This window comes from Symphalangus syndactylus, chromosome 7 (genome assembly GCF_028878055.3).
Source record: "Symphalangus syndactylus isolate Jambi chromosome 7, NHGRI_mSymSyn1-v2.1_pri, whole genome shotgun sequence".
Classification (NCBI taxonomy): Eukaryota; Metazoa; Chordata; class Mammalia; order Primates; family Hylobatidae; genus Symphalangus; species Symphalangus syndactylus.
In genome coordinates, this window is record NC_072429.2 from 79,224,492 (window position 1) to 79,245,926 (window position 21,435).

The 21,435-nt window shown below is 42.4% G+C and overlaps 1 protein-coding gene across 2 annotated transcripts in view; it reads right to left on the reverse strand.

The window, feature by feature from the left end:
- ZNF704 (zinc finger protein 704) overlaps positions 1-14,028 on the reverse strand; it is a 263,019-nt gene extending 248,991 nt beyond the window's left edge. For both annotated transcript variants that reach the window (XR_010121895.1, XM_055286600.2), the window contains exon 1: positions 13,269-14,028. Coding sequence is in view for 1 of the 2 variants with exons in the window: in XM_055286600.2 (XP_055142575.1) it covers positions 13,269-13,769 (501 nt within the window). In the remaining variant the exon portion in view is untranslated. The remainder of the gene's footprint in view (positions 1-13,268) is intronic.
- Positions 14,029-21,435: the final 7,407 nt, after the last annotated feature.

Consider the following 21,435-nt stretch of genomic DNA (forward strand, 5'->3'; position numbering starts at 1 on the left):
GGTACTGTTTACCAACATTTTGTAAGAAAAAAATAACAAATATTTTTGTCAAAAGATTATGTAACACACAAAGGATCTGATTTGTAAGCCTGTGTGACCCTTTCCACAAGGTGGACATCTTTACCCACTCTCTCATTATGCTCCTTCCCTTATTTCCTATGTTAGACAAGATCTTCTGTCCCAAAAACTTGACTCTTCTCCTACCTTTAACCAAAACGACAAGATGCGTGTACATACTGAATTCTTGGGGTGACTCCAAGTTATAAAAGACTTGCATACAAATATGAATAAATTAGGAGCTCTGTAGCTTTCATTTCCAATCCATACCCCAATGGTTGAAGTCCATTCCTTATTGTGTTTATGTCAAACACTTTTACTGCTGGATTTGTATGGACCAGTCTGTTTACTGCTCTCAAATCCTAGAGTAGACAGAAATGAGAGATGGGTGGTGGGGGGGGGCAGGAGGCAGTCTTCCACTTAGAAACTTGAAGTGGGTGACTAAGAAATGAAAGAAGAATGTCCATCAAATTCACTCATGGACTCTTCTGCTGATGCAAAAGACCAATGTCAAAGTAGCCACAAGACTGTCTAGTAGCATGCAGATTGAATGTAATTCAACTCTGTTCACTGCTAGAAACCAAAGCTTTATCTTGAGTTTACAAGAAGAAAGAGTGAGGAAAGAAAATGAGAACTTGTTTTTGTCTTTTATTTCCCCTTATTTCTGAACTGCAGAAGACAACCCCCTTGAGCTTTGATGACTCCATCACTGGAGTATATTTATTGGATGTTTGATTTTGCTGTACTGGATTCTTCCTTTCTCTTACTTCCCCCAGTGTTTTCTAACACATTAACCCTCTCCTTTCCTCCACTTCTTTTTTTTCCTGAAAAATGCAATGAATGAATAAAGTCTTATTGGCACTGAAAAGCCAAAGCAACTGTGGTTGCATGCTAATGGGTACGGGGTATCTTTCAGGGGTGACACAAGTGTTCCAAAATTGGATTGTGATGATGGCTGCACAACTCTGTGAATATACTAAAGAACACTCAATTGTATACTTTCAGAGTTATACGGTATGTGAATTAAATAAAATAAAACTGTTGAGAGACAGAGACAGAGAAATGCAGCACTGCATTTGAAGTGCTCCAGAGCTCAGTCCCAGTCACCTTCCCTTCTCTACTTGCTGTACCCCTTGGTATGCTCCCTCAATCCCATCACTTAAATATCATCTAGTGGCCCGTGTCTTCTGAATTTCCGTCTCCAGCTCCATCTTCTCCACCGAATTCCAGCCTACTTGACATCTCCATTTGGAGGTCTAACAGGTATGTCAAACTTAACATGGTTAAGACAGAGCTTTTGATTCTCCTTTCAATCTGAATCTTTTCCTTCTCCATATGATCCTATCTCAGTAATACACCACCATCCACAAAGTTTACTAAAGTTCAATAAAATAGCCATGTCGTTGAACAAGATAGAAAAAATAACTTTTTTTTGTTTTTTTTTTGTTTTTTTTGAGACAGAGTTTTACTCTTGTCGCCCAGGCTGGAGTGCAGTGGTGCGATCTTGGCTCACTGCAACCTCTGCCTCCTGGGTTCAAGGAATTCTCCTGCCTCAGCCTCCCGAGTAGCTGGGATTACAGGCACCCGCCACTACATCTGGCTAATTTTTTGTACAAAAAATGACTTTTTCAAACATCAAACCATTAACTTGTAAATGAACTTAACCAAGATCTTTGAGGTATCTCAATTTAACACATAAAGCTAGGCATAGTTTACAAACAATGAAAACTACATCATTTCTATTATAGTTTTAAAAATAAAGATAATTTTTCCAAATAACCTTGTGCTAGAGTGCAAGAAAAATTCAAGTGACAAAAATCAATACAGGGAGCTGAGAGGAAGACCTATTTGAATAGAGATCTCTTTTAGATATCTTTTTTGAATCAGAATAAAGAGCAAAAAGGGCTGGGCACAGTGGCTCACATCTGTAATCCCAGCACTCCAGCACTTTGGGAGGCCGAGGCAGGCAGATCACCTGAGGTCGAGAGTTCGAGACCAGCCTGGTCAACATGATGAACCCTCGTCTCTATCAAAAAAAAAAAAATTAGTCAAATGATCCCAGCTACTTGGGAGGCTGAGGCACAAGAATTGCTTGAAACCAGGAGGTGGAGGTTGCAGTGAGCCAAGATCACACCACTGCACTCCAGCCTGGGCAACAGAGTGAGACTCCATCTCAAAAAAAAAAAAAGAATAAGGAGCTAAAAGAATTGTTGTCACTCAGCAGATGGCTAAAAGCACATTTTCAGAGCCCCCTGAACACCCACCAGCCACTCATGTAATAAGATATGCAAACAGAGACCTTGCTGTCTTTCTATAAACTCTACCTTGGGTCATGTCAACCCTTCAAACTCCCCCCCACTGTCACCTCCTCTTTCCCACACTAAGCTACAGTGTTTGTTCAGTGTTTACATAGGCTCAGTTGTCCATTTCCCCCCTTTTCTGATAATTTTTTACTGTAATATATGATAAAACAAGACTACATTTTTTCAAATAGGTACTCTTTAGATATTTATTTTTATAAATTCTAAGATCCCCTTTCTAATATTTCCACTTTTAATAATATTTTGTTACATTAGTTTTGAGTTAGAAGTCTATGAACCTGACAATCAAAACGTTTTCAAAAACTTGCAAAAAATTTGTTAAAAATTGGCTGGGCGCGGTGGCTCACGCTTGTAATCCCAGCACTTTGGGAGACCGAGGCGGGTGGATCACGAGGTCAGGAGATCGAGACCACGGTGAAACACCGTCTCTACTGAAAAAAAAAATACAAAAAATTAGCCGGGCGCGGTGGCGGGCGCCTGTAGTCCCAGCTACTCGGAGAGGCTGAGGCAGGAGAATGGCGTGAACCTGGGAGGCGGAGCTTGCAGTGAGCCGAGATCGCACCACTGAACTCCAGCCTGGGCGACAGAGCGAGACTCCGTCTCAAGAAAAAAAAAAAAAAAAAAATTTGTTAAAAATTAAAAATTAGTTTCTGTAAGCACTTGCAGCTGAGTTGTAAAGTGTGCACAAACTACATGAAAGCATTTATGACAACCTATGAAAACTGTATTTCACATTGTTTTAATTTATAATTTACTCCAAAATATTCTTTCTCCTTAAATTTCCATTGTTGCTTAGGTACCAATTCCAATTATTTAAAAAAATCTGCTAGTCCCCAAATGTTTTCTGAAATGTTTGACAAATATCTATCATTTGGTATAAAATTCTTCATATATATTTTTCAACAGAAACTTCTGTTCTTCTCTGAGGCTTATTTTACACAAGGTTATCAAGAAGATCAAGTAAGGCTGGCTATGAGGGCCTTCTATTAGTTACAATGCACTAAATATTGGGTAATATGGAAATAAACGTTGAACAATATCCAAGTAAGAGTTATTATACATGGTATCAGCATTCACAAGTGCTTAATCCCTTTACTTGTAATAGCAATTGTGTTGACAGAAAATGTATCAGTCCTAGAATCCTGGTATGTTCTTTTTGTATGTTCTTTTCATTGAGACTCTCCTGATATTTCCAATCTTTTTTTCTTAGAGAATGTAAAAAACATTATTAAATACACTTTCCTGGATATAAACACCTTGTGAATTTCTTCTCCCTTGGCACTTTTAAATTCTGTTACAACAACACTTCCCACACCCTCCTGTCTTCCACGCTAGACCCATCGTGGGTACTGATTTATTGAGAAAGGTAGTGTTCTCTACCAGTTTTAAGTTTCACACACAAGAATGGTATTCACAGATACACAAGTAAAAATTTACCACAGGAAATACTCCCTTTTTTTAGAAACTCAATACTGAAGAGTTACCAGCTTTATGAGGAAAAATATGTCAAAGCTTATATGACCCACTACAACACTTTAACCCTCCCTTGTGCTTGTGAAATTCCCTTGACAACTTATTTCTTTAATTATGCAGTTTTAGTTATTTATCTCAAGGTATAAGACACTCATCCATGCCTTTCCCAACAAGAAAATAAATTATAAACCAATATTTCCCAAACTGTATCCCAAAGGAAAGATGCTCTAGAAAAAAAAGTCCAACAAATATGTAAATATCACAATCTACATTCATCCTCTTAGAAACTCAAAATGGCCCTTGGCATACATAGTGAGTAACTTTTATATATATATGTGTGTGTGTGTTATACTACTCTTCCAATTTCCTCTATGTTTGAAATATTTTATAAAATAAAAAAAATTGTATCTCTACTTTTAAGTGGAATTTCCCAAAGTCAATTAATTACCAAGCCCTTTTCTCCGTGTCTAGACGTCTCCCTAATAGTGGGAGCAAGCAGATATGAGTTTAGAGGTACACTTTGGTCCACCCATTTCCATCTACCCAAAAAAACAAAGAATGACTTCTTCACCAAGCAAGATCACAAGTCTGAGACACTAATGCACAGGAGGGTAGGAAGGGCAAACCTATGCCTCGGAGATTCCAGCCACATGCAAATTAGAGGTAGAAGGTGACATCACTTTATTTCCATAGCAGCTTTAAGAAATATATTCAATGTGTGTGGTAAGCCTCTTCCAACCTACCCTTTTGGATAACAGCCAGGTTTCTCCAATATAACAGCTATAGATCTGAACAAACTGATGAACATAAGAGATAGGATGTCTCTGTCCTCTTTGCACAAGTAGATAAATGACTCACAGCTTCCTGAGCTGAAAGGGAAGATTAAAGCTCACCACATATTATGATGGAACACCACAGAGTTCAGATGAACGGAGTCACTTCAGGAAGCAACTCTCTGAAATGCCTTGGTAGCATTAACAAGGAGGTTGTAACAGTCAAAATAACTGCAGGATTTTTGATCCTTGAGCACAGTTTTACAAATGTTTCCTTTCTGAATCCCAAAACAAAATAAATTGTCATCCATGTCCAATTTCAGGAGGTCTCTGGGCCATATTTAAAAAACGATAGCCAATGATGGAATCATATTATCCCAATTTTATAGATAACATGAAAGCCTAGAGACAGTAAGTAACTTGATGTGGCCATGCAACAAGTGAGTGGAGAAGCTAGAATTTGAACCCAGAGCCTGTGCCACATCACTTCTTGATCTACAGAGAAGTAACAGTTGGGTGGGGGCAGCTGGGAGGATCATCTCCTTTGACTCAGCCTGTTCTCTCCCATCTCACTGATGTGCCAACAATGAAGGTCACATTTATGAACTAAAATTATCCTTTCTGCAAGTTTTATCAGATGGTATTTCAGGGTATACAACCTTTTAAAACACTGGGTTTAATTTAAAATGTTGGAGCACTTTTGACATTCACTTATTTCAACTAGCCATGTACAATTAGTCTGAATCGAGGAGACATGACTTTCATTTAACCTTCCATTATGACAAGAACATATGTAAAGCAAACGTTGTCACTGGTGACCGTCAGGTATGGCACGGAGATCTCCATGGAGCAGTGCCCAGGCAGCACCCTACTACTTCTTTGCTCCTCAAGGCTCCATGGTGTTCTACAACATGAACGAACCCTCCTTGTGTGTTACTGCAAAGTTCTGACTTTCAAGGAGAGTCTGAACATTACAGAATCTCCTTGAAAACTCTAGAGTCAAGCTTGTTTCCTACATATAAATTGTAACTCTAGATTTTTCCAAAACTGTATCTTCAATGAAGTGTAAGACTTCAATCATTCTAATTCTATGAACACATATTTCAGAGTTATATTCTGTTCCATTTCATCTAGTAAATAAGAGCAACTAGAGTTATTTGCCAGATTCAGTGATGTAAACTCATCTTTTAACCAGCTATTCAGGAATCACCTCCTGGTCAAACCACAGAATCTTCTTCATATGGATCACTTGGTTACAGTTGTTTTAAAGGTATATTTCAAAATTACACCTCAAATTGTGGTAGCTAAGAAAAGGCTTTGAGCAGATCTAATCTTGATCTCATTAGGGATAAAGAGGAAAAGCGACTTCATACCTCTTTACAGACAACTTGGCAGGAATGTGTTAGAATGTGGGCTCCCTCAAAGTGGAGGAAGGCCTATTTACTGTTGTATCCTGTGTGTATAGCAGGAACCTGGTAAACAGTGGGGCTCAATAAATATCTCCTAACAGAGGGAATGAGCAGAAACATGGACCGCACACCCAAAGAAAATCATCCTTTTTTCAACAACATAGATTTGGCTGGTTATGAGCGTCTCGTATTCACAAATATTTCACAAAGTCTAATGGAAATCATGCATTTTACCTTAAGAGGAGATGTCACAGGGCAACTAAAAGTCAAGTTTGCTCGACTTCTGCAAACATACCAAGTCATTGTAACAAGGCTGATTGTTTCATGCACATCAGAAGTGTGGATGTTATACAATGACATGGGGAGGGAAAGGCTCCTTTCCCATTACTCCTCTAAGCCCCTCTTGTGGGGAGGCGGGATACATTAATCTAACTGGGACAGATTTACTAATTTTAGAAGATCAAACCCACATAGGGCTGTGGCTCTCTCAGGCTGTGTTAGATGGGGTATCACTATGTTGCCCAGGCTGGCCTTGAATTACTGGGCTTAAAGCTTCCAAGTAGCTAGGACTACAGGTGCACCAGGCCTGGCTTGGCTCCTCCCTACTAGGAGGCAGGGGGTAAGCAGATTCAGGGTAGGGCTTGACTTCTTGCTCTTTCTCTTCTTTTCTCTAATGCTTGTGTTATGGGGCCCTCCATGGTCAACCAGTAGTAAAATGCTGGTGAAGGAGAAGTGGCTCTAACAGTTGACCGGTAATGACATCTTCTAGGCAAGTTTACTATCAGCACCACACCAGGGATGATGGGCACTCACTTTCCAATGAAATGGGGCTCTTTTCTCATCTGTTATCCTCTGTGTATACGTGTCCCTTGAAAAGCTCACAAGGAGTGGGGACTGGCCCAGGGAGGATTCACAGAGGGTTCCATCCGTCACACCACAGCCACATGTAAGTCCACCTCTAGCTGAGGTACTTTACAAAAGACAAGTATTCCAAAAATAGAAGTTGATAAGCAGTAAGTAGTAGACCACTTCAGAAAATTGTGGATTTTCAACCCACAACTCTAAGTGAGTGAGCTGTAGATCATTCCTGGGCATAAGAAACTAACCCAGAAGTGAGGACAATAAATTGGGGTTGGCAGACCAGGGCACAAATCATGGCAGCAGCAAACTTGCTAGCAGCCCCAGATGGACCAGGCATAGCACCCTGCATAGTCAGTGCCCTCAGTGGTCAAATGAAAGTACTGGATTACTAGATAATATCTGTTTGCCTTCCAACTCCAGCAGTCTACGATTCAATGAATGACAACTTTGTCTGGTATCTTAAGCATATGCCTTTTGCTCGAGCCAACACAGACCATTTGCAAGACACATACTTGTTAGCAAATTGGAATTCAGTGTTTGCTGCACAGTTCCTGCCAAAGGCTTCTTAAAGTCATCTGATATTCAAGAGATAGTCTAATAGCTGTGTTAACCATCCCTGAAGAATTGGCACAGAGGAAGCAGATTCCATTCAACTAATATTTACTGAGCACTGAAAGTGGGAACATATATTATCTCATTTAAAAGCCTTTCTTCTGCAGTTTTTCAATAGTTAAAATCTTGGTAGGCTTCTAGCAGTCTTTTGTGTCCAAGCTTTTCATAAGTCTATTACACTAGCAACTTATCAAGCACTCTAGATTCTTGTGTTCTTATCCCTAAACTGTTGCACAGGATTGCAGAGCACAGTCCTGTGCTTGTTATCTCAGCCTCGCTACTGTTTTCCCTTCACTGAGTAACAACTTATTGTATCCTTCTTATGTTTGATAGTGCCTTTGTTTTTTGTCTGTTTGTTTGTGTGTTTGTTTCTTTCTTTTCTGGTTTTTTTGGTAGTGTTCCTTATACAGGGGCCCAGTGGTTAGTTGGTGGTAGGCAGGGGAGTAGGGAGGGGTTTGTGTGTTCAGGATTGTTACCACTGCAGATAAATGCCTAAGCTTCTTTTGATCAGAAATTGAAAACAATGTAATACAAAGTTTCTCTTATCTCATTTAAAGCCCACATTATATCCATTAGAGTAATCAAGCAACAAATCTCAGATAATTAGTAGCATCTATTTCTCTGTTTCCTCAGCCCTCCCAAATCTTCCTGGAAATAAATGGGCACATAAATCCCAATACATATAGAAAGATGCCAGTTCAGTGATTAAAAGCACAGGCTATGGATGTGAACCCATGCTCCCCACTTGTGGCCACATACTGGAGTGTGATATTTCACCTCAAGTCAGCATCATCAGATGGAGAATGGGAGCCATACTGATTCCCAAGTCATAAATTTTCATAAGATCCTCCTTCCTATAAAGCATTTAGTAAAGTTCCTGTCTCACAAATACCCAACAAATATTTGTTTGCATTAATATTATTGCAGAACCCAAAGTGTCGTGGATTTCATTCTCATTCTTTTATTGATTTTTTTGGCTTATCCTTTGTTTTCTCCAACCCACTGACACATGATTTTTCTGCCTTCCCTCACTCCCTCCTGCCCTCACTTTTCTTATATCACTCAGTCTATCATCATACACTTGCCAACTCTCTCAATAATAATTCCATCTCTTTCTTTCTATTGCTCACCCATCAGGCTAAACCCCACCTCTGCTGAATCCAGCCCTCCACTTTCTCTACAAGAGGCAATGTAGTGTAATGCATGTGGGTGCTACCTCTGGGGTTTGACTGTGCAGGGTTCAAACCCCTGCTCTGACGCCTAACAGCTTTTTATCTTTAAATAAGTTACTCATCCCTTCTGTAGAATGAAGCTGATAACAATAATGCCTGACTCAAGGATATGTAATGAAATTCAAATGAGACTGTACACTTGGATTTGTGCTGGCTCTGGTAAGCACTCAATAAATTTAGCTGGGATTATTTTTATTATATTACTCTATGCATGAGACCATGGAATAAAGTTGGGAAAATCACATACCCAGACAGACTACTTGAACTATAAATGTGGAATCACAAACCTCAGTTGGGTCCTTGATACTGTCTGGCAACTCTATTCATCTCCCTAGCACATCTGCTCTCAATGCCTTCAGCTCTTACTTCAAATCTGCCTCACCCTCAGCTAATGACCTTCCTTTCTGCTACATGGAGAAAACAGAAGCCATCAGAAAACTACTATCATCTGATCATCACCCAATATAGAAAATATACCCACATCTGGACTCATGTTCTCCATCTTCTCTCCAATCTAATGGAGGAAGTTTCCCAAAGGCCAGCCCTTTACTTGGGTTTCAGATTCCCTCCCTAAGGCTTTCCAAGGACTTTCCTCCTGTAGTTTTTTTCTCTTTTCTCTACATCTTTGGTTCCTCCCTAAATGACCCCTCAACGATCCTCACCACCTGGTGTTTATATCCTTGTAAAATTCCCTCTCCTTATGTTGTGGGTGGAACCTGTGACTTACTTCTAACCAACAGAATATGGCCAAGTTGCTGGCCTATTCCTCCTGACTACATTGCATTATGCAAGGCTCCATCTTGCTGGCAGGCAGGCTCTAAGATTCTCCTTGCCGGCCTGATGAAGTAAGAGGCCAAGCTAAGGAGGCCCATGTGACAAAAAACAGCAGGAAGTAGGAAAGGGGAGGGGGAGAGGAGCTCTACAAGCTGAGAACAACTGCCAACCAATAGCCAGCAAGAAGCTAGGATCCTCAGTCCTACAAATACAAGGGAATGAATTCTGCCAACAATCTATGTAAGCTTATAAGTTAATTATTCCCTGGTCAAGCCTTCAGATGAGAACTCAACCCATGTAGCACCCTGACTGCAGCCTTGTGAGACTCTTCACAGCAAACCTAGTTAAGCAGAGCCTAGACTCCTAACCCACAGAAACTCTAAGAACTGTTTTAAAGCAAAAAAAATTGTGTAGTAATTTGTTACACTACACTACAATAGAAAACTAATATCCCCTCTTCCACATAATTCCCATGATGCTCTAGTCATAACACTAGGGTCTACTGTATCCCAAAGTCCCTGACTTCCCACAATATCATCTTTTAAAAAAACCTAGGCCATAGGCCTTCCAGCTATTCCTCCTCCTCTTTGTTCTCCTTTCCAACAAACTTGTCAAGAGTTTTTCATGTGTCCCTCTGTCCTCACCTCTCATTGGCTGCTTAGCCTACTCCAAGCATATCACTGAAACTTCTCGTCAAGGATACTAGTAAGTTCCATCTTATCTAATCCAAATGAACATCTCTCTCTCTCTCTTTCTTATTCTATATCTCAGCAGCATTCAACACAGTTCATTACTCCCCACCCACTTTTTGGAACTATTTCTACTCTTGGCTTATTGGACTTTAGATTTTCTAGTTTTCCTTCTACTTATTTGGCTGCTGCTTCTCAATAGTGTTTGCTGGCTTCTCCATTTACACCCAAACTTAAATAGTGTTGTGCCCCGAATCAGGCCCCAGGCTCTCCTCTCTTGGCCCCCTGCACTCCCTTAATGCCCCCAGGCTTTACATGACATTAACATACTGATGTTGCTCAAATTCCTCCCACTGTCCCTGACCTCTCCTATCCATTCCCCGTCTCACCACCATCTGCCTAAGCAGACCTTCCACCTGGTTGTCCAATAGTCATCACAGACTTCACATGCACAAAACAGAAAACTTGATTTTTGTTCTCTCGGTTTTCCTAATCTCAGTAAATAGTACCTTCAACCAACATTTACATCATGGTCTCATCCTGGATTCCTCTCTTTCCTTCATTACCCATCAACCAACCCATCCACAAGTTCTTGTAGGCTGATCCTCACAATAGATTCTGAATTTGCCAATACCTGCCAATCTCTAACTTCAAGCTGCCCTCTCCCTCCCTTGGTCTGCGTAGTGACAGCCACCCAACTGGCCTCCCTGCCTCCACTGCTCTCCTCCACAAAGCATGGATCTTTTGAAAACTACAAATTACCTTGTAAGACTTTACTGCTTAAAGCTTTTCAAAGCTTTCACTATCCTTTTAAAGGGCCCACCAGGCTCTCTTTGCAGGCACCTCCCAGCCTCTTTGACATATCTCATACCTACACCTACCAAGTTCCAGCCACACTTACCCTTTTCTCTTTTCCACCTCAAGACTTGCAACTGCTACTCCCTCTGCCTGGAAAGATCTTCCCATGTGAAATGTCTCATATCTCAGGTCAAATGTTCCCTCCTCAGAGAGATCTCACCCACAGTAGCTTTCTCTTCTTCCTTTAAAACTCTAAGATGATTTTCTTCACAGGACACACCACAATCTGAAGTGTTATTCTTGCTTATGCATGTACATCTGCATCTATGTATTTGATTGTTGCTATGATGCCTCTCACTAGATGTGAGCATCAGGAAAGTGTCCACTGCTATGTTTCAGAATAGTTGCTAGCACATAGTAGGTGTTCAATAAATATTTGTTGAATAAATGAATGCATGAATATATATGATGTTAACACTCGTATATGCATTATAATAAAATTATCTAGTGATATTCCATTATAAAATCTCTTCAGATACAGTGTCTTTAAAAGAGTAATTTAAAAGATAAACCTCAAATGACTCCAACATTCTGTGTAAATTTCTGAAGTTGTGGGCAAATGAAAGTGTTATAAAATGAAGCACAATTTTGAAAGAATTTAAAGGAAATTTATTTGAAGATGTGAAAAATCTTTATTGATCAAGTGAATTATCACACTCATTATTGTTTTTATGGATTTTTTTCCTATATTAAGCTTGTTTTCATCACAGCATAAATTATTATTTTTTCTATCACAAATTATGCAATCACTACTCAAACCACAAGACACACTTTCAGTATTTCTGGACAAAAATGCTAAGGAGTCACTACTCTTGTTATTCAATGTCACTGACACCATGTGACTTCATTTCAAACCCAGCTATATCCTGTAGCCATACAATGCAGGCTTTTCAACAGACCATGGTAATGAATGTGGTCACGGTTTGGATTTCAACAAGCAGCTGTCAAAAACTATCATCCCAAATGACTATTTGCTGAAAATTTCTCACTCCCAGAGCTGGTACTTCCAGGGTGGTCTAGGAAATAAATTTCTGCCCACATCTACTCTGGGGCTATTCTAATTGCCGATGTTCAACATTTCTTTGGAAATGCAATTTCAAGCTTTGAGGAGCTTTTTTTTGTGAGCCCCCAAAGCTTTTTTTAGTGGTCTTTAACTATTAAGCTCACCTGTTCATGAATTTTTTTTCTTCCTGAAATACCAATACCTTCTGAAAACTCTGGTAAAATGTTATTCAGCTGATTTTAAGAACCACTCTTGAGAAAAATCACTCACTCCATTGCTTACCACTTGCTGCCCTCAAAACTTCTTAGCAACATACACCGTACATGAATCTCAACGTGGTTTGCTTTGTCCAATAGCATGCCTGAAAGCCCAACCAGTCAGTTGTGTAATAATAAACCCCTTATCTCCTGAAGATACACAAACGGAAAAATCTCTCGGCGCTTCAGTGCACAGGGGACTTCGCTAGAATTCTCAGCAGAAACTCACATCCATTTTAAATGCCACCCCCCACCCCCTTTTCCTGGTTTCCTCTTTTTTTCTCATTTGCAATTTTGAGGAGGGAAAAAAACCTCAAACGCTAAACGATGTCGAGTGGAAACACGGGAGGGCGAGGGTCAATGCCAAAAACTGCTAGCAAAATGCATGTAGAAACCAAGGGCTTGGTTTTTGCTGTACTGGGTTTACCGGTTCTCTCACAAGCGCCTGTGATGGAAACTCATCAACAATTGTTCTTGGTTGGAAGAAGGGGCTGACAGATTGACAAGAAACACCGCTTTCTGGTTTCAATAAGCTTGAACAGCCCTCAAAATAAGGAGAAGGGGACACTCCTTCCTTGGGGGAGAATAAAATCTCACTCTCCCCTGCCTCACCCGTCCCCACCGGGCACGAACCGGCGCCTCCGTGGTCCCATCACCCAAGTTCCCCACCTCACCGGGGAGAAGCGCCCTTTCCCGGCACCCACACCAAACAACAAACCCGACACGGCCTTTGAGGAAAGGGGGAGCGGCCGCCTGGGAGAGACGCAGGGGCCCGAGGCGCAGGCAAATCAACAGTTCCTCGCGCTGCCCCGCGCGGCCGCCCGCGCCGCCTGACACACCCCTCCCTGCCGGGTCTCTCCCCGGCGCCGCTGACCGGCCTCGGCCAGGCGCCTCGCCCCGGGGCCCGGGGCCGGCGGGTCCCATGCGCGCCACCGCGCCCAACACGCACCTTCAACGCGCCGCGGGCCGGGCCCTTGGGGACTGCGCGGCCGGGTCCGAGGGGCACGAAACGCTCCTCGCCGTCCTCGTCGTCTTCGTCGCCGTCCACCACCTCGACGACCACCTCCTCGTCTTCCTCTTCCTCGTCGTCATCCTCCTCCGCGCCCCCTCGGGGCTTCTCCTCCACACGCCCGAGCCCCCTCCGCCGCCTGCTCCCGCCCTCCTCGTCCTCGTCTTCCTCCCCTAGAAGCAGCAGCACCGGCGACGAGGCGGCGGCGGCGGCCCCGGTGGCCCGAGGGGGGCCGGTCCCGGCGCTGCGCGGCGGCGGCGGTGGCAGCGGCGGCCTCCAGCTCTCCGGGGCGGGCGCCGGGGCCGGGCCCGGGACAGGGGGCGGGAGCCCGGGTAGGGCGGCTTCCTTGGCGGGCGCGGGCGCCGGCCCGGCCGGCTGCAGCGCGGCGCCCCCCCGGCGGCTGCCCAGGCTGGAGCGCTTGGCTAGACGCCGCGCCTGCATGCCTGAGCGCGGGGTTGCGGGCCGCGGCGCGGGGCCGGAGAGTTTGTCACCTCCTCTTCCTCCTCTGCCTCCGCCAGTGGCCGCTGTGGCCGCAGGGCCGGGGACTCGGGGCCGCAAGGGGCTGCAGGAGCCGCCGGCCAGGACCCGCGGCTGCCACTGGCTGCAGAGGCGCGGGCGCCGCCTTCGCTTGACCGGCCGGCGAGGACGCCGGCGGCCGGCGGCTACGGCGGGGCGGCGCGGCGGCCGCGGGCGGGGGTGGGTGTGAGCGAGCGGCGCGCTGCCGCCTCCGCCGCCGCCGCCGCCGCCCGGGAGCCGCGGGCCGCGCTGCGCTCCATGCGGCCGGCGGCCGAGCCCGCGCGCGCCTCTCCAGGCCGGCTGCGTCCGCGCGCTCCGGGCCTACCGCTGCCGTGCCTCAGCGCGAGCTGTTTGTGTTGTGTTTTCCACCACCGCCCCCCTCTTCGCGAGCCATTCCTCACAACCCTCCGGTCCCCCCGCTCAGACAAAACCCGGACTGGATTTTTTTTTTTTCTCTTACCCACAGTCTCCGAAAGTCTGGCGCTTCGAAGCAGTTGGCCCTGACACCAGGGCAAACGCTTAACCGCAGCCCATTCTTCCCTCCGGAGGGAGGGGAGTAGACTTCGCTGGAAGTAAGGTTGTCTGTCAAAGTTAGACTTTGAACGTAGAGATTTGCTACAAGTCATTTTAATGGTCACTGATGTGCATGGCAGCTACTTCTGAGCTTGTATGAAATCAAGGAAGCTGTACCAATCTGAGGTTTGGGATGAATTCCTAATATGAATCATCAGAGTCGCTTAGATTTTAGAAATACTGTTTCATGAGCGATTGTCTACCAATCTCACACTCTTTGAACGCACCACTCTAGGCCCTGCGATTGAGCTGCCTTGGCTCTGTGCTGAGTGTGTAGGTCTTTCAGCTTTTACTCCTGCTATTCTACCTTGAGTGCCTGATTATAATGGCTGAATTCCAAGAAGCTTTCTGTTTGCACTGTCTGATCTGTAGACTCTTTTCTGGCATTGTTCAGGACTTTGAAGAAACAAACGGGTGGGAGTTCAAGATCGTTTGAGTTGGTTACTTAAGAAATTAATATGAAGTAAGACCAAATCTGGAAATCAAGCACATAACATGACTAATTTTGCCGTTTTCTGACGATTTTTAGGTGTGACAAAGAAAATATATTTGCTATTGTGTGGGGTTAGGCTATGTAGTAAGTGGTATTTCTTTTTTATTAATTTTTATTTTTATTTATTTATTTATTTATTTATTTATGAGATGGAGTTTCGCTCTTGTTGCCCAGGCTGGAGTGCAATGTCATGGTCTCGGCTCACTGTAACCTCTGCCACCTGGGTTCAAGCGATTCTCCTGCCTCAGCCTCCTGAGTACCTGGGATTAAAGGCGCGCTCCACCATGCCGTGCTAATTTTGTATTTTTCGTAGAGACAGGGTTTCACCATGTTGGCCAGGCTGGTCTTGAACTCCTGACCTCAGGTGATTCGCCTGCCTTGGCCTCCCAAAGTGCTGGGATTACAGGCATGAGCCACCGTGCCCGGCCTTAAGTCGTATTTCTTACATTCAAATCATACCCCCAATTCCATTCCTGTAGAGGAGGGCTGGGGAAGATCTTACGCGTCAAACACCCTGGTAGGCACCTCCATGGGGCCAGAATAAAAGGTGTATTCCCCTTCAGCTAATTATTGTTGGACATTTAACACCATATGCTCTGTTAGACACTTGAAGGGGGCTCATTAAATGCTCACTTATGGTGGCTTCCAACTGTTGAACAGGGATGATGACAAAGATTCTAAAATGAACTTTTTGTTCTCTCTGAATCAGATTAGCTTCCTGATGTACCTATTTCAGGTGATGACACTCTCATTATAATCATTTGAGCCCAAAATAGCGGTATCATTTTAACTCCCTTCTCTACCTTATCCCTAGAGGCAATTGCCCACAAGTCCAACCCATTGTTCTTTCTAAAATGCATTTTGAATCCACCCCTTCCTTTCCATTCCCAAAGCTCTTACAGTATTTTGTGACTTCAAAAGTGAAAGTTTCTAACAGTTCTACACACCCATTTTCTCACCCACACACCCTTCCTTTCCCTCCTCAGATGCCACCACCAGATTTATGTTTCCCAAACCCCATTTAGATCACACCATTTTCTTGTTGGACTTTATATTTGTAAATATTCTGTTCAGGAATTCAGAGAGAAGAAAACAACATTAAGAGATGGGTGTGTCTGATCAAAGCATGGAATATCAGGGGCTAGCCAAGAAGTGAATAATCTGTATCAGCTAGAGTGTGCAAAGAATGAAGAAAGAACATTAAGGTGGTTTCATCCCAATTGGAAGAAATTTAGCTTCGTTGATTTGGGAGATGATTTTAGAGTGAGGCAGCAGGATCTTTCTCTGGCCATGAAAAGGAAAGATCGGGGCAAGGGGTGGGCAGACAGGTATGGAGAAGGTGGAGGAGGACAAAGGTGTGAGGCAAGCTGGCTAGTAGTTAGGCACATGGTCTCAGGAGCACCTGGGTCCAAATCCTGACTCGGGAACTTACCAGCTTTACTTTTACTCATCCTCTTTCTGTGCCTGTTTCCTTATCTGTGAAATGGGGATCATAGTAGTAAAGCTGTTTTGCAGAGTAATGAGTTAATAAATGCAATCAGCTTACAAGAGTGCCTGGGACAAGCTAGGGTTTATATGAGGGCTTATCATACCAAACATTGTAATGGTAGGTAAACAAGGTGGCTTGGGATACTCTCAGAGAATAACAAGGTAGCTCTCTTTTAAGTAAGCTCAGTAGTGTCAGTAACTAGCAAAATGTGCTTTTAAAGACCAACAACTTGTCGTTGAAGGACCATGGTCAGGCCAAGCATGTAGCTTTTTGTGCCTAAAATTGCTATAGATGAAAGAAAGTAAATGTTTTCCTGAGAACCTAGAGGAAATACGGAGTTAAATGGATTGGTGATTGGCATTTGTGACTTAGTGGAAGATGATACACTATTGTACATTCTTTTAAAATTACTGTATATGCTTTGAAATCAGCTTATTGTTTCTCTTAGGCCACTTCAATAGACCTCATACACATCCATTCCCTGGCCCCACACTGCTGGAAAGGCTGCCTCTGAATGGAGAAAAAAAAAAGAGCCGGCCTTGGTTTTCAAACCATTAGATGAAGGCTAATGTCAAAAAAGAGGTTTCACCCAAGCTGGACTTTGAGGGATGAGAAGGATCTGTTCAGGCAGGGACAGCAGCATTGTCTAGGCAAGTGCAGGCTACTGAAGACCACCCTCATTAAATCAGAGGACACTTAGTGGGAATAAAATTAAATTAATTCATCAGGAGTCAAGAAAAGATCTCATGATATGGGCACATGACACACTACATGCATGACATGGGCTCAGAAGTCAAAAAATATCTCGTGATGCCAAGCAAGTGGTGAAGAGTCATTGCTGCTTCTTTCCTCCACATTCCCTAAGTGTAACACATTTTTTTTCTTCCAAAACTGGGAGCGCTTGCCACTCAGGATGAGAAAGTGTGCCTCTGAGCCATGGGGTAAAGGAGCCCCTCCAGGACAGTTGGATTGAACACATCCTCATCTAAAACATTTCATCGTTCATTCTGCATGGATTTATTGAGTCCTGACAAGTGCCAAGTCTTGTTCTTGGTGCTGGTGTGCGGCAGTGAACAAAATAACCCTCCCTGGGGGAGGGAGCAGACAACAATCAAAGAAGATAAGTGAACAATATGATTTTGTGGAGGCATTAAGTGTCTACGTGAAAAAGTACGAGAAAAAGGAAAGGAGGGGTAGAAGGTGCTGGAGGTTTAGTATAAAGAAATGTGCATTTCAAAGCGTATTTCTTTATATTAAAACAGACATAAGAATAGTGTGAAGTTTAGTGTGAACTTTGAATGAAAACTCGCAGCCTTGGACGCTGTCTTCTTCCTGCAGATAGAATCCATTCTCCCCTACTGTCCATGTGCTTTGGTTGAACAGTTTGGGAAGCACTGCTGAGGAAGAACAAGAGTAGGCTTTGGAGTGAGCATCACTCCCTAATCACATAGTAGCTGGCTGGCTCCTGTCTGGTTTCTTCAGATCCCCAGTGATTCTTAAACCTTTGAGTTCTGAGCCCTAAAGGTACCTAAAGCATTTTTTTTTTTACATGTATCAAAAAGAAAGAAAGAAAATCAGGCTCAATTTGACATTATGTTCAGTTTTTTTTTTTTAATTTAAGACTCAGCAAAATAATTATGTTTCCAAAATCAAGAGGTATAACCATAGCCAGAACAAAACATAACAAATTTGTACTCACTGGTAGTGGTTCTTTTTTGTCCTTGTGAAACTTTAATAGTTGGATTTGTTGAGATTAGTAGCTGCTTTTAAAAATTAAAAGTAAAAGTAAAATTTTGCCCTTTAAAAAGCTTATGAAAGTAAGATTAGCTTAGTTTTTCCACAGTTCTGGGAAACTTAAAAATGATTTCATTTGATGACTGTCATCCCACCGTATGAAAAATAGATTAAGGTTAAGAGAATAACTCGTCTATTACAACCTTCAGGCTGAAAGCCTGTCTAAGTCAAGCATAATCTCCACCCAGATAAATGTTTCTTCCATGAGCAATTAACTTAAACTCTCTTTCAAAACACACAGTACTTTCAAAATACTAGTTCCTTACAATACCTCTCGAAGACTTAGGTGTTTTTTTTTAGTGAGTGTTAAAATGATAGCATTGCCTTCTTTTTTATGTAACACATATTTACTATTTCAGTAGGTGCAATTTTGTCTTTGTTGTTTCCTGATCAGTTTAGTCATCTCATACTGGCACTTGAGAGGCAATAAATAGAACGCTGGACTGAGATTCCAGAGATTTGAGTTGAATCATACTATGGGGATTATTAGCCATGGAACACTAGTTAAGTCCTCTGATCTCTGCAGAGTTCACAACTCCAATATGAATGAGTTGTGCTCCCCAAGGAGCTCTCTCACTTTAACTCTCAAGTTCCATGATATAAAATGTCAACTTGAAGTCTGTTTTAAGATTAAGCCAAATACCCATTATTAAAATCCACAAATGGAGTCTAGTGTGTATGTTAAGAAATGCATGTCAATTTTTTTTTTGAGATGGAGTCTCACTCTGTTGCCCAGGCTGGAGGGCAGTGGCTCAATCACAGATCATGCAACCTCTACCTCCTGGCTGAAGCTATCCTCCCACCTCAGTCTCCAGAGTAGCTGGGACCACAGTCATGCAACACTATGCTCAGCTAGTTTTTGGGGGTTTGTTTGTTTGTTTGTATTTTTAGTAGAGGCAGGGTTTCACTATGTACACGCTGGTCTTGAACTTCTGCGCTCAAGTGATCCACCCACCTCAGCTTCTCAAAGTGCTGGGACTGGGTGTCTCTTTTAAGCCAATTCTAGGTGCTGTCTGTATCTTAGGACTGCCATCTCTATTCCTAACAACATCACCCTTAATTTCATGAGCTTCCCTGCTTTGTTGGGAATACAGAAATTATAAAATTATGCATTTTCTTGTTTTAAGAAATAAAAACCTCCTTATTTTGCTAGTTATTTCTTCAGTAATGAGATGCCTAACAGCCATGAACCAAGTAGTTTCTATGTTTTATTATTTATATTAACCTCCCTTTCCACAAACTGATAATTGTTCAATCTAAGATGTATAATTATTTCCTACTAATGATATTTTCGTATCTCTGAGGCTTTTCTCTCCATCTTCCTTTTCTTACAGCTTTTTTCATGCAAGTCCCTTCTGGTGTCAGTAACTGCAATCCTACTCACACTAAAGAAAAAGAACAGGGCAGAAGAGGAATTTATCAGCTTGGGTAATTCAACCACACATGAAACTGAGCTTGGGAAAATTAGATGTGGGGCCTTAAGTGATGTGTGGTCTTCTGTCTTTCTGTCTCTGTCTCTGTCTCTCTCTTCTGTCTCTCTCCGTCTCTCTCTCTCTCTCTCTCTCTCTCTCTGTCTCTCTCTCTCTCTCTCTCTCTCTCTCTCTCTCTCTCAGAGTGTGTGTGACATTTGTTTCATTATCTGGCTGACTACAGCCAGATCCACAGGCAGCTCTGGCCACACACTTGTCCACCTTGTGAACAGGTGCAGGGGAACTCTTTGCTATGTGCATCAGCTGGAAAAATCCCAGTGAATGATTTCTGGATGGGCCCATTTGAATCAAGAGTGGACACTTGTGGCCAAGGGTGGATGGCTGTGATGGATGGCCTGCACCAAACCACGTAAAGAGAAAAAGAATGATTACTGTGTTGAGCAGAAAAAGAACATAAAAGGCCACCATATGTTATAAATATAATGAATACTATCACAAATCTGAAACATACAAATTTGTAGAAGGGATAAAAATCACATCTAACCTCCCTACCCAAAGATAACCCCTGTAATTGTTTTTGGTATATTTATTTTCATTTCTTGTCTGTTCATCATCCTTTTTGTCTCACATTATTTTTCCACTTAATTTCATAATGACAGATTTTCTTTCACACATGGTGGTATATAACTTGTAGATGTTTATGGAGCTAGTAGGGTAAAAATAAATCGTAAAAATATTAGCAGAATATATGCATGAATATTTTTATAACCTCTAGGGAATGATAGCCATTTTAAACTTGATACCAAGTCAGGGCCATAGCAAAAAGGTGATATATGATCACAAAAAACTTGTAGACTTTTTCACAAAAGACACCATTAAAAAGTTTTAAAGTAAGTGAAAGATAGAAAATATTATCAACATAAAATCAAGAATTAATATGCAGCAAAATGCAAATAATTCAGTGTTATTAAAACACTTAGATATAATATTTACTTACCAGGCTTGTGGAAGTTCTAAAGCTTTGATACTATTCAGGGTTACTGAGAGTGTGAGTATGCTGTTGTATGTATCCATCACATGGCTGTATTCTGCTGCAGTATCTGTCATGCTTGTCAAAGACTTAGGTTTTGTTTTAGTGAGTGTTAAATGGTAGCTTTGCTTTCTTTTTTATGTAACACATATTTACTATTTCAGTGTGTGCAATGCAGTTGCCAGTTGAAACCAGCAATTCCATTTCTAGTTATTCATCTTAGAGGAACACTGTGCCTAGTGGCACAAAGGAATACAGAGAGGATACTTATTGCAGCACTGGTTTTAATAGCAAAGTATTGAAAACAGCATAGATATTCATCAAAATGAGAATGATTTAAAAGGAAGTCTTTGACGATGTACAAACCACTATGCAGCCACTACAAAGAGTGAGGGAAGTCACTGTGTGCTAAAAGAGAAAGGAGGAAAGGACTCGTATTTTTAAGTGAAAAGAACAAGCTATAAAATACTTTTTTACAACAATCTCATTTGTGTTTAAAACACCCTACAAAATATACTATATACATCTATTAATACATAGCATGAAAAAAATACATAGTGTGATTTCAGATGGATATGAGGAAGCCTCCATAGGATACCTGCTAACCTCTGGGGAGGTGAACAGGCTTCAGGGAGGAGGCAAAGGAAGTCTCCCACTTTCCCTGTTTTTTTGCCTTGTTAAAAAGAATGGGCAGGGCTCAGTGGCTCATGCCTGTAATCCCAGCACTTTGGGAGGCCGAGGTGGGCAGATCGCCTGAGGTTAGGAGTTCAAGACCAGCCTGG